Below are 16,102 nucleotides of genomic sequence, written 5' to 3' on the forward strand. Positions count from 1 at the left end.
TTAGGTTTAGTGAGTCATATGAGTCATTCTGTTATTAGTTTTGAAACCATAGCTGAGTCATGCTATTTTTTCTTGTATAAATACTCATCATTCCTCATGTAATTATTAAATATCAATATACTGAAAACCTTTTTCAATATGGTATCAGAGCAGGTTGGTCATGAGAAAACTCAGCCACCACAACCACCGTCAAACCGGCGGCACAACGCCGGAAAACTCAACCTCCAACCATTATTAAGGTTATTTTCCCTTCCTACAAAGTCCCAAGAGCAAAGTAAGGCTACCAATCACTGTAGAAGGCAAAATCCCAGCTTTCCACCGCCGTCAGCCACCGTCAGCAGTCGTCGGAAAATTTTTCCGGCGACATTTTCTGACCCAAGATCCGCACCATTCGAAACAGAAGGAGCCGATCTACAAGTTTCAAGAAGGACCATCGGATTCTGTTGAGCCACGCGCCCCCACGCGCTAGAGAAAGGACGGAGCGTCCGCCCTACGCGTTACCACACGCAGCCATGTTGATTGAAAGTAAATTTCCATCCAGCAATGTTGCTCAACAAGGTATAGCGTTCCATGTTGATAATAGTAGTCAATGGATTCTTGATTCAGGGGCTTCAGATCATATGACAGGTAATGCAACCTTATTTTGTTCTTATACCCCTTACTATCAACAATCACGAATAAGAACAGCAGATGGCAGCTTCTCTACTATTGCTGGAAAAGGATCCATTAAACTTTCTGAACACATTACTTTGAACTCAGTCCTTCATGTTCCCTCTCGTACTTGTAACCTTATCTCTATCAGCAAACTTACGTCTGAGTTACATTGTGTTGCCAAGTTTTCTGTCAATGCTTGTATTTTCCAGGAACAGGACTCGGGGCTGATGATTGGCAGTGCTAGAGAGGAAGAAGGACTTTATTATTTAGAAAAAAATTCTTGTGAAGGAAAAAATTTTATGAACCACTCGGTATGTTTGTCTGATGATTGTAATGATGTTTTGTTGTGGCATCGTCGGTTAGGACACCCAAATTTCATTTATCTTCAGAAGTTGTTCCCAAGCTTATTTATCAATAAAAATCCCAGTTCTTTTTCTTGTGATATTTGTCAGCTTGCAAAACATTCTCGTGTTTCTTATCCTCCTAGAGTCCATCATGATTCTTCTCCATTTACCTTGATTCATAGTGATATGGGGTCCAGCCCGTGAAAAAAATATCTCTGGTGCTCGTTGGTTTATAACTTTCATAGATGATCACTCTAGGGTATGTTGGGTATACCTTCTAAAGGATAAGTCTGACGCTGCATCCATTTTTAAAAACTTTCATGCTATGGTTCAAACTCAGTTTCAGACCTCTATCCAAATTCTTCGAACTGACAATGGTACTGAATATTTTAATTCTGTTCTTGGAAACTATCTCAGCCAGCATGGTATTCTTCATCAAAGTTCTTGTCCTAACACCCCTCAACAAAATGGGGTGGCTGAAAGAAAAAATAGACATCTCCTTGAAGTTGCTCAAGCTCTTATGTTTACCATGCATGTCCCTAAATATTTGGGGGAAGCTGTCTTGACTGCAGCATACCTCATCAATCGGATGCCTTCTCGTGTCCTAAATTTTCAATCTCCTTTATCTTGTCTTACCCACACCTTTCCTTCTTTCCGGGCTCATTCTTCCCTTCCTCCCAAGTTGTTTGGCTGTGTGGCTTTTGTACATGTTCCTCCCCATCAAAGGTCCAAGCTCGATCCTAAGTCCATTAAATGTGTCTTCATAGGATATCCTCCTAACCAAAAGGGCTACAAGTGTTACTCATCTTCACTTCGTAAGGTCTTTGTTTCTATGGATGTCACATTTGATGAGAGACAATCTTTTTTTCCTTCGACTTCTCTTCAGGGGGAGTCTATTGGGGTTGATTAAGATAAGTCTTGGAAACCAAATGATTCTGTTTTGCCTTTGCCGTTGGAGACAGGGGGAGTCATTATGCAAAAGACAGGGGGAGTTAATGTGTCAGATAATGGAGATCCTCCCGGGAAATGGGGAAAGTTTTACAGCAGGCGAGAATCACCTCAGGAGCCTCTAGACTGCCAGGATTCTGACTCGAGTCTTAGTTCCAGCAACACTGATACAGCCAACCTAGATGTGCCTATTGCTCTCCGAAAAGGTACTAGATCTTGTACTGCTCATCCTATTTCTCATCATATCACATATGAAAAGTTGTCCCCAGGTTTTCGTGCTTTCAACACTATGTTAGACAGTACAAAAATACCAAAAAATATCCAAGAAGCACTTGATGATCCAAAATGGAGGAATGCAGTCTTTGAAGAAATGGATGCACTCAACAAAAATGGAACTTGGGAGTCTGTAGCATTACCCAGAGGAAAGAAAACAGTAGGTTGCAAGTGGGTGTTCACAATAAAGTTTAATGCAGATAACAGCATCAACAAGTATAAGGCCAGACTGGTTGCTAAGGGATTCACTCAAACTCATGGGATAGACTATCAAGAGACATTTGCCTTTGTTGCCAAGCTTAATACTATCCGAGTTCTTTTATCACTTGCTGCAAATCTTGGTTGGCCCTTGCAACAATTAGATGTAAAGAATGCTTTCTTGAATGGTGATCTACATGAAGAAGTTTATATGGATCCACCACCTGGTTTTGAAAATGGAGACGATTCAGTATGCAAGTTGAAAAAGTCTCTCTATGGTCTTAAACAATCTCCTAGAGAGTGGTTTGAGAAGTTTACTCAAGCTGTTAAGGGAAGAGGATTCTTCCAAGCTCAGACTGATCACACTTTATTTTTAAAACACTCTAATGGTGGTAAAATTGCTATTCTCATTGTTTATGTTGATGACATAATTGTCACAGGTAATGATTGTGAGGAGATAAGCCCTTTGAAGAAATGTTTAGCTAATTAGTTTGAACTGAAGGATCTTGGATCTCTCAAATATTTCCTAGGCATGGAAGTTGCTCGAAGTAAGGCAGGAATTTCTTTAACTTAGAAGAAATATATTCTAGACCTGTTACAAGAAACAGGAATGCTTGGATGCAAGCCAGCAGAGACTCCAGTTGAACCCAATATTAAATTGGGAATCGAAGATGGGAAAGAAGTTGACAAAGAGCAGTATCAGAGATTGGTGGGGAAGTTGATCTACTTATCTCACACTCGGCCTGATATTGCATTTGCAGTTAGCATGGTTAGTCAATTCATGCATTCTCCTAAGGAAAAACACCTGAGTGCAGTTTATAGAATTCTGAAGTACCTCAAAAACACCCCTGGTCGAGGATTGTTCTTTAAAAGGGGACACAAGAGGATGATTGAAATATATACAGATGCAGATTGGGCTGGCTCTGCATTGGACCGAAGATCCACTTCAGGATATTGCACCTATATTTGGGGAAATCTTGTGACCTGGAGAAGTAAGAAACAAACAGTTGTTGCCCGGAGCAGTGCAGAAGCAGAATTTCGAGCTCTAGCCCATGGTATTTGTGAAGGAATTTGGTTAAGAAGACTCCTTGAGGAATTGAAGATCTCTTTTTCCCCACCTGTCAGAGTGTATTGTGATAATAAGGCTGCTGTCAGTATTGCACAAAATCCAGTTCACCATGACAGAACAAAACATGTGGAGGTTGATCGCCACTTTATCAAAGAAAAAATAGATGATGGAAGTGTATGTATGGTGTATATTCCTACCAAAGAGCAGATTGCAGATATTCTCACTAAGGGCCTACACCGGCCAGCCTTTGAAGACTTGATTGGCAAGTTGGGAATGATCAACATTTACCTCCCAACTTGAGGGGGAGTGTAGAAAATCAGAATTCAAATTCAAATATTTTTCCGTTTTTATTTATTAGGAATAATTAAGATTAATTAGGGTTGATTGTTTTTTATTTCCTATTAGTTAGGATTAATTGTAATTAATTAGAATTAATTGTGATTAGGTTTAGTGAGTCATAGCTGAGTCATTCTTATGATTGTGATTAGGTTTGGTGAGTCATAGCTGAGTCATGCTTAGCTATTTTTTCTTGTATAAATACTCATCATTCCTCATGTAATTATTCAATATCGATATACTGAAAACCTTTTTCAATAGTTAATATGACAAATAATAGTTAATACCCAGACAAGGGAGAAAAGAGCACATTAGAGACTGTACACAACATGACAAACTAGAGTAGGAAACTAACCTATACCAAGCACTCCATTGCATACAGCATCCGTCAATCAAGTAAATCAATACATAGAGGACAAATTTGAATTATATCCACCAATAAGTCGGCCAAAATTAGTTTATGGAACTCTGACAATAAAAAAGACACCTTGTCCACTAGTGATTTTCATTATTGAACATCTGACAACTGTTCCATTAGTCTAATTAATCATTTGAATTTTAAATGCAGTCATTCAACAATCTTTCCTTTTCCCAACTAACGTGAATATTAAATGGGTATTGATTTTCTTCTTTCAAGAGAAAAACTTTCATCTTTGATAGTAAAAATAAAAGTGAACCAGAAATTTGAACACAACCTAAAGTATAGACACCTTATTTTAAGAAACATTATTAGCATATCATACAAATTCTAATAGATCAGTACCAATACTACAACTGAGGACCAGAAAATTTATTATGCTTTAAGGCAATCTGAACCAGAAAGTTAAAAATTCAAAGACGTCATTTATATTTCATGCTGTTAGAATGGTCATTAACTACAGTTTTAGCAGCAAGAAAAGAGAGAGAAACCAATGTTAAGAAAATATTTAAATATTAAAAGATGGAACGAAGAAAGAATAAGTTGAATATGCACCTCAATACTTCTCCTCAACTTGTCCTGTCCCTTCAATAGGAAGTGCACTGGAATGAAGGATGAAAGAAATATTATCCATCCTATTGTTAACACTAGAACCCTGCAGGGTCATATAGGATGCCATCACTTCGCCAGAAAAGATTACAGTAAAGGAACTCATTAACATGAAAAACAGCAAAGAGAGACAAATAAGCCGAATACAAAAGGTGAATTAGATGTGAAAGTCAAAGTTCAAATCATAACCTAATGATCAAAGTGACTGTCAAACTCAGCTCTTACCTAGGATCGGGAGGGATAGAAAGATCGTAAATCTTGACATCAACACAAATCGTAAAAATCTTACTTAAAATCTAAAATTACATTTAATAAATATATATAGACACACACACACATATATATAAGTTAACATAAATAAAAAAATTAACATTTAAATAATTATTAGAATTTAATTAAAAACTTCGAATTATAAATCATAATTTAACAGTTAATTTTTATTAATTATATAAAAAAATTTAAACAGCAAATTTAAATAATTGAAAAAAATAAAAAGCAGTGAAGTCAAAAACTAAAAATTTAAATAATAAAAAAATGAAAATAAATAAAGTGGAAACATGTAGCAGAAGTTAGTCAAAGTTATCTAGAAACATGGATATGCTGAGATATTCAAAAGTGAAAAAAAGACTTCTCTCTTTTTCTCTCGAATGGTCTCTGCAGAATGAAAAAGACTATATTCCCCTTCTTTTACTCTCTCATCTCACAAGCTATTGCTCTCTTCGCCACTGACTTGGTCTCAGATGATGACCGCTCCATCATTGTTGATTTTCTCTCTCGCAAGCGCAATGCCGGTCCCTTCAAAGTTCCCCCTCCCACTACGAGTTCAATTCCATTTATCCTCTTCTCTTTCACATTCACATTTTTCTCAGACTAATGGGTATTTTGAAAAATGTACAGAAAGCAGGAATCACACAATCCCTTCTTCTATTTTTAAGATTTTGCTTGATGATCTTGTGCGATCTTATTCAATTAACGATTCCGCAACTGGGTTGTCGTATACATGGTGGAAACAATTGGAGGTCGAATGATCCTACATTTTGGCATGCAATTTTGACTACCTTGCTAATGATTATACTTTCTTAATAAGTTTAATGTTTCTCATGTTGTAGGAGATAAAATTTATCTCAATTTTATCTCCAACACACACATAAAAGTGTGTGGGGCCCATATTATATTTTCTTTTCTTTTCTCCTCACATGATCCCACATGGCCCCACACACTTTTGTGTGTAGGAGATAAAATTTTATCTCCTACAACATGAAAAACATTAAACCCTTTCTTAATATACCGTTAGTCTCAATGCCTACTGCCTAATTACACAAGAAATAAAGAGCATCTAAAATTACCTAGGTGGACAATACAGTAGCCAGATGTTATGGTTACAGTATGATGCATAGCATTAGGCATAAGCTAACCTTAATGGGAACAGAACCAAATATCGAATCACAACGCCAAAACACCACAAAGGAAACAAATAAATATTCCAATTCCATGGTTCTGGAGGATTTGATTTGAAGCATCTCGTGAATGAGTCCTGTCCAACATAAAAAATTCTGAACAGGTGAGCAAATCACCAAAGCCTAGCCAATGTGCAAAAAGGGACTTTAAAGATATAACACGACAATATCTCTAATAGGTTCCATATATATATATATATATAACAAACATGCGATTGAAACTGAAAAGCTGAGAGATAAGGATATTTGTGGCACCAGAACGGCGTTCAGTTTTAAAAGATGCAGAACTCATGTTTGACATTAAGTTCTCTCTATAATAATTTCATTATAGTTGGTTCTCTGAAAGATAATTCCCAATACATCAAAGCAACAAAAACAGGAAAGCAGAGAATAAAAGATGAAGGAAAAATCTTACATCTACAATAGCACCTGCTGCCTCAGATAAAGTAGGAGAAATGTCAAGCAAATCATGCCTGGAAAACGTTTCCAGAAGAAAGAAGAAAAGTAGGAATATTAAAATCACAACTAAAACTCCATTCTCGAAAAAATATCAAGTGAAGAAAATACTGCTTCCTTTTCACTTCCCACTTATGTTCAGTATCCAAATAACAGTAAAAGCAAGTCATGGAAAAAGAGAAGGCATACAGGCGAAGCTTTCCATGAGGTTCTGGTTGAATGGTGACTCCTGAAGGCAGGTAATCCTCAAGGTTGGGTCGATCAAGATCCAATTCAGAACTTGAAGACTTGAGTGACCCAGCGCTATTCATGCCGTGCTTTCACTTCTTTCACTGACTTCTCAATAGGAAAGGTGAGGTTAAACTAGACTTCTGATCCTGAAAATTGACCCACTTTTAACTTTAGTTACTGAAAAATTAATTGATTCAATTGAATCCTTAAAAAAAAATTAGAAATTTAAGTCTGGTCTAAATCCAAACGGAATAGTCAACCATTATGTTTGATATTAAGAAAAATGTTGCCAATTACTATTGAACTAAGTTATGGTTATACAGCAAAAGAATTTGAGATGTAGAACTTTTTTTTATAAAATTATTTATATTATATATCCTACAAAACATAAGAGTCAGGATTGAATATGGAACATGGGAAAACAAAAGAAAAAGAATGCAGCAAGGCAATTTAGTCTATCTACATATCAGATATGGCTATTATTTTGAAACAACTAGGAGCAGAACACCAAATTGAAGCTATAAATGTGTCAATGTCATAATGTAATTGAGAGAAAATTTGCAAGGCAAGCATCAAGAACTAATCCAAGCAAAGAACTCCTCTCACTGTCCGCTCCTTTCCAAGAATCATGTTCATTACCAAATATGCTTTTTTAAGTTATGTTTTAAAGACAAAGGAAAATGCTCAAACCAAAGTTGTTTCCTGTACCAACCATTCCCAACTTACCAGAAAAGAGAGTATTTTAAATAAGAACGAAGTAAGGTATAGAGAATGAGAAAGTGAAAGCAAAAGTATGAGACCTCATGCCATGAGACGGTAAAAAATCAACTTACTTCTAAATTGAGCAATGGCAATAGTCACTAATATGAAGTCATGAAGAAGAAGAAACATGTATATTCAAAGTATAACTAACTGGAAAATAATAAATCCTCCAAAACAGAAAAGACAAAAAGATACTAAAATGTATGGAGCAAGGCGCTTCCAAATCTCTATGCAAATCCAAGATAGCAACGCTTGAAGCAGCAATGAGCAGCACACCACTTAAAAGCCAAAAACGTAATACTATCCCAGACCAAAATATCAGGGGAAGTGACAAAGAAATTATTCTCAAGAACATCTCCAAGTTTCCATTTACACATGGTCCAACCAGAAATCAAATAATAAGCTAAAGGCATGCAAATACTAAATCTAAGACCAAAAAGCGTTCATCAACATCATCAGTCCATAGTCCAACAGATTTAACATCAAAACCAGTTTTTAGCATCCTTAATTAACACTAGAAATATCTGGTAACAGTAATTACCCATTAAAATTCTAATCTCTAAAAGAGCTTCAACAGGGTCCAAAATCACACTTCATAAAGAGAAAGAACCTCCACCCGTACACCCCAAAAAAAAATAAAAAATTTATTCCTCATTTCATCAAACAGCCACCGTGAAATGAGACAAAGCATTAAGAAGCCAATACATTCAACAAATTATGACATGTCTGGAACTCAATGAACAGCATACTATTCTGATTTTATTAACAGCATCATCAATTTACAAAATCAGTTAGCTTGCATGCATCAAATTGACAACTAATTATTCAGCTGCGGAACAAATGGAGAAGTGGATGAAGGAACAGATAGAGATTTGAGATTGAGGAATAAACCTTAAAAGTGAGTTGAGAGCAAGAAAAGCATGGATCTAGCTTGCGCAGTGAGGGGATTGAATCAGGTGCCAATTTTTTCTTGCAACACGCAGGGATTGTGGTAGGTTCTTGGTGAGGTTCTTATCAACCTGTTTCTGTTTGGGACCAAATCTGTTCTAACGTTAAACAAATATTCGATTGATTTTCTATTTCACTCCTTTAATGAAATGGGATATTCTTTCCGATTTTAACTCACCAATATTGAATTCTATCATTTAATAAATATTTATATTTAAAAAAAAAAAGTAAATACCATTTTGGGTCCTTAACAAAAAATACAGTCCCCACTTTAGTTCCTTACAAAAAAAATTAGTCAGTTGGTCCCTAACAATTTCAAAGTGAACCCATTTTAGTCCTTTTGATGGACTAATATGGGTCTTTTTTGAAATTGTGAGGGACCACGATTTTAACTAAATGGGTCCACTTTGAATTTGTTAGAGACCAACTGACTAATTTTTTTTGTAAGGGACTAAAGTGGGGACCGTGTTTTTTGTTAAGGATCAAAAAAGATATTTACAAAAAAAATTAAAATTTAAGGAAAAAAACAAATATCAGAATATTATGAAATTCGATTGGTATTCAATTAAGATTTTCAAGATTTATTTTTAAAAGACTTTTAAATAATTTTAAAAAAAATAATGTGATATCAACAAGGACAATTACGATTTTTTTACAGGATATCTAAATCCAAAGGTATTCAATCAAGAATTTAAATAAGAAATAAAAAATACGTGATGAATTGAATGAATTTTTCATTAGTGGGGACATATGACTTTTTAGTGTATGTATAAATATCATGTCCTTCTTACAATCTCTCTTTTCCAAAATAGAAAAATATAAGATATGTGTGAAAATAAATATAAAAGTAAAGTAGTGTAAAAGTATGTTACCAAAAAAAAAGTAGTGTAAAAGTATTATTTTTTATCATATTTAATAAAGATATACCGAATACTTAGTACGGTACTGAAAATAATTTGGTATAGTATAATATCCTTCGTCATGAGATTTAATTAATTGTAGGTAATAGGCAATTAACTTGTATTAGTGGATTAAATTAGGTAAAATATCTAATTAAAGGAATTAAGGCCACTTTTGAGATAAAAAGTGCAATTAATGAAAATTATGAGGTAAAAATAGGTGTAGGCAAAAGTACCCAAAATGTATAAGTAAGAGTAGAAATATTCCTAGAAAAATATTTCAGACCTTTAGGAAAAGTTTGAAAAAGAACAGAGTTAACTAGATAGATAAGCTTTTACCCGGTAAAAATAACTTTCCTAAGTTAAGTGGTAAAACACCACAACCCACTCCATTCTTCTTCTTCTTCGACAAAACTGAGAGTGAGAGGGAGGAGAACCCATTTTCAAGACAAAAACCCTAGCTCACTCATCTCTCACCCAAACCAATCCATTACAAAGGCAAACTTGCATCAAATTCCTTCCTCTTCACAACCCACCACTCCTTGTTAGTTGGGAACCATTGTGGGTGGAGATCTTAGCTTGTTTGAGGGGCGAAATTCTTGAGGATTGGAGAAGTTTATAGGCATTTCCTTCAAGGGGAGCTTAAGAGATCAACATTCATTGGTTGTGTGATCTTTTGGGGTAAGTTTTTATTCCTTAAACTTAGTTTTCATGGAGATTGTAAGATTGAGAAAGATGATGAATAGTGCTTTTGGATTGTATGAGTTTGAGTTTGAATTAAGCTTAAATCCTTTGTAAAAGTTGTTAGAAATAATAAATAAACGGTAGAAATGAACTTAGATAGTCATTTGATTATGCTTTAAAATTTGCAAGAATATATGCTTGGTTTGTGGATTTTCTTGCATTGGTAAACAATGGTTTGGTTGGATGTTAATTGTGTCCATGTGATGGCTAGGATTGAGCCTTATGGACCAACATTGAAGGACCAACCATTGAAGGAAGCCATGAAGCTTGATTAGCTCACTTGAATTGGTAAGTTCATGCCTATTGTGGTGTGAATATATTTGTTTGGTTGATGAATATATTGGTATTCATTAGATTGACTTGATAGATTGTCTAGTACCTTGATGTAGGTATTGATTATAAAGCTTGATTGTTTAAGTTGGTGAAGAACAAAGGTTGAGATTGGAAGCATTGAGGTAAGCCTTCGGATTTTGGGAATTGATCCCTTTATTGTTCCACCAAGCCCGGAATGAGTAGTGGTTATTGATAGTGTTATATACGCAATAAGGTAGTTTAATGCTTTGTTATACATATGTGTATGCATTTTGTGTGGCATAGGATGGTGTTTCCCTATGTTTTGTATGTTGCATGACAATCTGTAATTCATACTTGGTAGTTTAACTGGTCAGTAGGACTATTTTGCGTCTGAGTATCTTTAGGACAGCATGAGAGCTCGAGGGATGTCTCTTGGAGGTATTTTTACACACTGCATGGATATGTATTTACTGCATTATTTACAGATTGTTGTTAATATACTGTGAGTGAACTATAGGGTGGAGAGATGCTCCAAGGACCCCTGGTTTACTGAGATGTATTCGCAGATCTCACCCCGTGTTGTAGGGACTCCCTTTCAGGTACAGATGCTGCAGGAGCCTCTGGTGGCAAGTGGCCATACTTGGACTAGATTGATACATGAGGATATTGCACTATTTTGGTTATGCATGTCATTAGTAGTTACTATGTATAGGATTTGTAATTGAAAGCTATTTGTTATATGTAAGTCATGCTTTATTTTGGTGGACTTAGCCTATGCTCTCTTTCTTTGGTGTCTCTGTTGTTGATGGGAGCCAATGATTTGATCATAGTGTTTTGTAGCTAAGTCTCATAGTTACGTATTAAAGACATTTAGAGATTGTGTAATATTGTGCTTATTGTATATATGATGGAAGGGCATGGATGCCTATTTTGATAAATGTGTGTCTTAAAATAGTTAAGAATCATGCGTTGAAGTGATGGTATAATCTCTATTAGGTGAAAGAAAACCCCTTTGAGTTGAGAATCGATGTAAATATAAGAATATCATGTCTTGTTGACCATTTTTCATATCCTATATGATGGATTTGGACCTTGTGTCCTACTGGAAGTTATAGATCTTTTTCTTAGCTTTTTGACGAGACCAAGATTGCGTCAATCGGATAAGTATAACTCCAGTTAGGGGTAAAGTACTAAGGTTAGGTGTAATCTCCAGATCCTTGGCGCTATTAGCGCCGTGGTGGCGCTAACCGCGCCAACATACAATGAAAAAACGCATTCTTGGCACTATTCGCACCAGGTTGGCGTTGTTCGTGCCAGAAATCTGGGAATCTGCTGTTTCGTGGCGCTATTCGCGCTGTTCTAACGCTGTTCGCGCTGGGCCCAATGGGTTCAGTACTCGTTTCTTAGAAAATTCATAACTTGGACTACGGTGCTCCGAATTGTGTGCGACTATGTAGCACAGATACCGACACGGGACACGATACGACACGACACTCTGACACGTTAATTTTAAAAAATGTTAGATTTCGACACGTTAGGACACGTTTTGATACTAAATAATAATTTTTATTTATGTAGTGTATATTATATTTAATATTCAATAATTTAACAAAAAAATGAATCTAAACTTATAATATTCATAAATTTTGCAAAGAAACATAACGTATCCCAAATATTTATATTAAACTCAATAAAATGATAATCGTAATCCAACGAATCTAATAATTGAAACTAAAAACTCAACGCAAATTAACCTTTGGATCTTTTTTTGAATTTCTATAACGTGTGTTGGAGTGTCGGGGAGTGTCGGAGTGTCCGAGAGTGTCAGGAAGTGTCGGACACGACACGTCAGGGTTTTTGAAGTGTCGGTGCTTCATAGGTGCGCGGTTTGAACACACGCGTAGCTAACGAAGATATCTATAACATATTGGAAGATGAGGACCATATAAGTAGTATAAAATTTCTTAGGTAACTAAAAAGTGGAGGTGTTTAGTGTTGAGTAACAATAAAAATGAGTTTTTAAGCCTTGTTGGTCTAAGGGGACTACTTGAAACACTATGGTAGCAACGTATGGTCTAAATAAAACTTACATTAGGTGGTCCACATATAGTTTAAGTTATGATCACATTTATGAGAATTGTTTTAATTACGGAATTGATTTTAAACAAAAACGTTTATAAATAAAAAGGAAAAAATTCATCCGTACTTTTATTCAATTGTTGTGATTGTAACTGCGCTTAATGCCGTATGTAATGCATGTTAACAAACCGGTTCTAGAACGGGGTGTTACATATAGGGCATAATAATGCCCCACCATAGAATATTTTACATGATCACAACTGAAAATATAAATCATATGATGTTGGTCTGATGTTATGTTAGATAATATTGGTGTCCATTTCCAACAAAGGGTTTGCGGGTGGTGCCAAGTAATTTGTGTTTTTAGAAAAAATATTAATATTTGAACTTTTAAAGAATAGACATGTGAGAGACTACTCTAATGATACTCTCTGTGAGATTTCCTCATAGAGTCTCTTTTGTGGGTCTGTTCAGTGCGAGCTATACCCTTATAGATCCACCCACGACTTTAGCTAAGACATCTCCATATCTGTAGCTCATGAGGTCTTTACCTTGCATCCGAATACAAGTAGATAAGTCGTGCTAGTCTTACCCGAGATCACTGATCCTCATTCTCAGTGTCTCTAGACTAGGAACATAAAATTAGGAATAAACATCCAGTATCCTTGAATCCTCATGATCGTGATCTCATATCAGATACTCAAGAGATACCTATTTTATTCCAAGAGGTTTATCCAGTTACTCATATATAATATTAACAGTAATATCGAGACAAAATATGAAACAGGATAAAGAATGCTTTTATTTATTTGCGACCATACAAAGGTCCACTTATGTCCTAATCTAATCAAAAGATTGTCTCTAGGACATCCATATACTAACAAGCTCCCACTTGGCCTAGAGCCAATCAGACCTAAGTCGTATACCCAAAGCCTCATAATGACTATCATGTTTTCTCTGAGAAACAGCCTTTGTCAGAGAATTGGCTACATTATCATCTGTGGGAACATAATCCATCTTTACATCCATCCTATCAATGATTACTCTAATCAGGTGATATCTGCGGAGCACGTGTTTAGATCTTTGATGAGACCTAGGTTCCTTTGACTGCGCAATGGCTCCAGTGCTTTCGTAAAGCAACTGTATGGGCTCATCTACGCTTGGAACCACCCTTAGTTCAGATATGAACTTCTTGATCCACACGGCCTCCTTAGCCGCTTCTGAAGCAGCTATGTATTCAGCTTCTGTCGTTGAATCTGCTGTTGTCTCCTGCTTGGAACTCTTCCAAGATACTGCCCCACCATTTAAGGTGAACACGAACACTGATTGTGACTTACAGTCATCTTTGTCACTCTGAAAGCTGGCATCAGTGAATCCTTTCACTGAAAGCTCATCAACCTCACCATAGACCAGAAACGCATCCTTAGTTCTTCTTAAGTACTTAAGGATGGTCTTGACTGCTGTCCAGTGACCCTCTCCAGGGTCAGACTGGTATCTGCTCGTAATGCTTAAAGCATATGAGACATCTGGTCTCGTACATATCATGGCATACATGATGGATCCAATAGCCGAAGCGTATGGAATTCCACTCATGCGATCCTTTTCAGGCTGTGACTTAGGACACATAGCCTTTGAAAGATGTACCCCATGACTGACGGGAAGAAAACCCCTTTTCGACCCTTCCATGCTAAACCTCTTTAGCATCTTGTCAACATACGTGGATTGAGATAAACCCAGCAGCCTATTGGATCTATCTCTATAGATCTTTATACCAAGTATAAAGGCCGCTTCTCCCAAATCCTTCATGGTGAAGCCTTTTGAAAGCCACTCTTTCGTTATTTGTAATGTGGGGATGTCATTTCCTATTATGTCATATACATAAAGTACCAGGAAGACGACATTACTCCTACTAACCTTCTTGTAAACACAAGGTTCATCTTCGTTCTTGATAAAACCGTTACTCTTAACGATTTCATCAAAACGAATATTCCAACTCCTTGATGCCTGCTACTATTGCAAGCATGATCCTAATAGATTTGATCATGGCAACCGGTGAGAAAGTCTCATCATATTCAACTCCTTGTTTTTGATGATACCTTTTCGCCACCAACCTAGCTTTGTAGGTCTGAATGTTGCCATCTGCATCAGTCTTTCTTTTAAAGACCCATTTGTGAACTATTCCTTGCGGTTTAGGAACCAAGGTCCATACCTTGTTTTGATACATCGAATCCATTTCAGATTCCATGGCTTCGAGCCATCTAGAAGAGTCAACTGCCTCTTCGTAGTTACTTGGTTCATCATCCTCGACGGTTTGCTGATTCTCAATCACAAACCCATACCTCTCAGGTGGATGGATGACCCTCGTACATCTACGGAGTTGTGTGTTTACTTCTCCATTGGAGAACGTCGCCTGCGGAGCAGACTCGGGTTCCTCAATCTGTTCTTGTGGTTCTTGTACTTCTTCAAGATCAATCTTACTCCCACTGGCTCCTTGAGAGATCAAATCCTTCTCAAGGAACTCAGCATTCCTGGATACAAACACCTTGTGTTCATTCTTGGAGTAAAAGCAGTATCCCTTAGAACCTTCCCCACAAATAGACATTTAGTACTCTCAGCACTAAGCTTGTCTGATGCCAACGCTTTGACATAAGCCAGCGATCCCCATACCCTGAGGTAACTCAGGTTGGGTTTCTTACCGTTCCATATCTTATATGGTGTGGTCTGAAGAGATTTAGACGGTACCCTATTTAGAAGGTATGCCGCTGTATCTAAGGCATATCCCCAAAACAATTTTGGAAGTTGAGTCTCACTCATCATAGACCTAACCATGTCTAACAAGGTCTTATTTCTCCTTTCGAAGACACCATTTTGGTGTGGTGTGTAAAGTGCAGTAAACTGTGAGAGAATTCCATTTTCTCTTAGATAATCCTGAAACTCATGGCTCAGATATTCACCACCATGATCTGATCGCAATGACTTAATCATCTTGCCACGCTGTTTCTCTACTTCATCAGTAAAGGTAATGAAATAGGAGTGTCCTCCTCTAGCCTCAATAGACATTGGGCCACATACATCAGAGTGAATGAGTTCTAATAACTCACTAGCCCTATGAATCTCAAGCCCATTAGGCTTTTAATGAATCATTTTTCCAGCTAGACAAGATTCACATTGTCCATAGGATTCCAAATCCTTGGAATCTAGGTATCCATCTCTATGCATCCTAGACAATCTTGTTTCATTTATGTGCCCTAGTCTATAGTGCCAAAGATAGGATTGATTATCTATCCTAGGTCATTTCACATCTACATTGAGCACTTCAGTTCCCATTTCCAAAACATACAAGCCATTTATTAAAGAAGCAGTACCAAAAATAATATCATTCA

General features: G+C 36.5%; 1 protein-coding gene across 1 annotated transcript; it reads right to left on the bottom strand.

The window, feature by feature from the left end:
- Positions 1-4,622: 4,622 nt before the first annotated feature.
- On the bottom strand, positions 4,623-8,797 carry LOC133309686 (glycerol-3-phosphate acyltransferase 9-like). Its single transcript, XM_061510478.1, has 6 exons — positions 8,647-8,797; positions 6,952-7,139; positions 6,722-6,779; positions 6,265-6,383; positions 4,770-4,895; positions 4,623-4,632 (listed from the first exon to the last, which is right to left on the bottom strand). The coding sequence occupies exons 2-6, from the start codon at positions 7,071-7,073 to the stop codon at positions 4,623-4,625; spliced, it is 435 nt and encodes a 144-aa protein (XP_061366462.1). The 5' UTR covers positions 7,074-7,139; positions 8,647-8,797.
- Positions 8,798-16,102: the final 7,305 nt, after the last annotated feature.

Source organism: Gastrolobium bilobum, unplaced genomic scaffold, assembly GCF_033153095.1.
Source record: "Gastrolobium bilobum isolate Gb01-03AN ecotype WA unplaced genomic scaffold, APGP_CSIRO_Gbil_v1 utg219702, whole genome shotgun sequence".
NCBI classification, from domain to species: Eukaryota; Viridiplantae; Streptophyta; class Magnoliopsida; order Fabales; family Fabaceae; genus Gastrolobium; species Gastrolobium bilobum.

What these genes read in the sequence shown, in the direction of transcription:
- LOC133309686 (XM_061510478.1), bottom strand. Translation starts at nt 7,073, where the DNA reads ATGAATAGCGCTGGGTCACTCAAGTCTTCAAGTTCTGAATTGGATCTT. An exon ending in CAGCAGGTGCTATTGTAGAT is followed by an intron (nt 6,384 to 6,721) that starts GTAAGATTTTTC and finishes TATGTTGGACAG; the next exon opens with GACTCATTCACGAGATGCTT. An exon ending in TTGGTTCTGTTCCCATTAAG is followed by an intron (nt 4,896 to 6,264) that starts GTTAGCTTATGC and finishes ATGACCCTGCAG; the next exon opens with GGTTCTAGTGTTAACAATAG.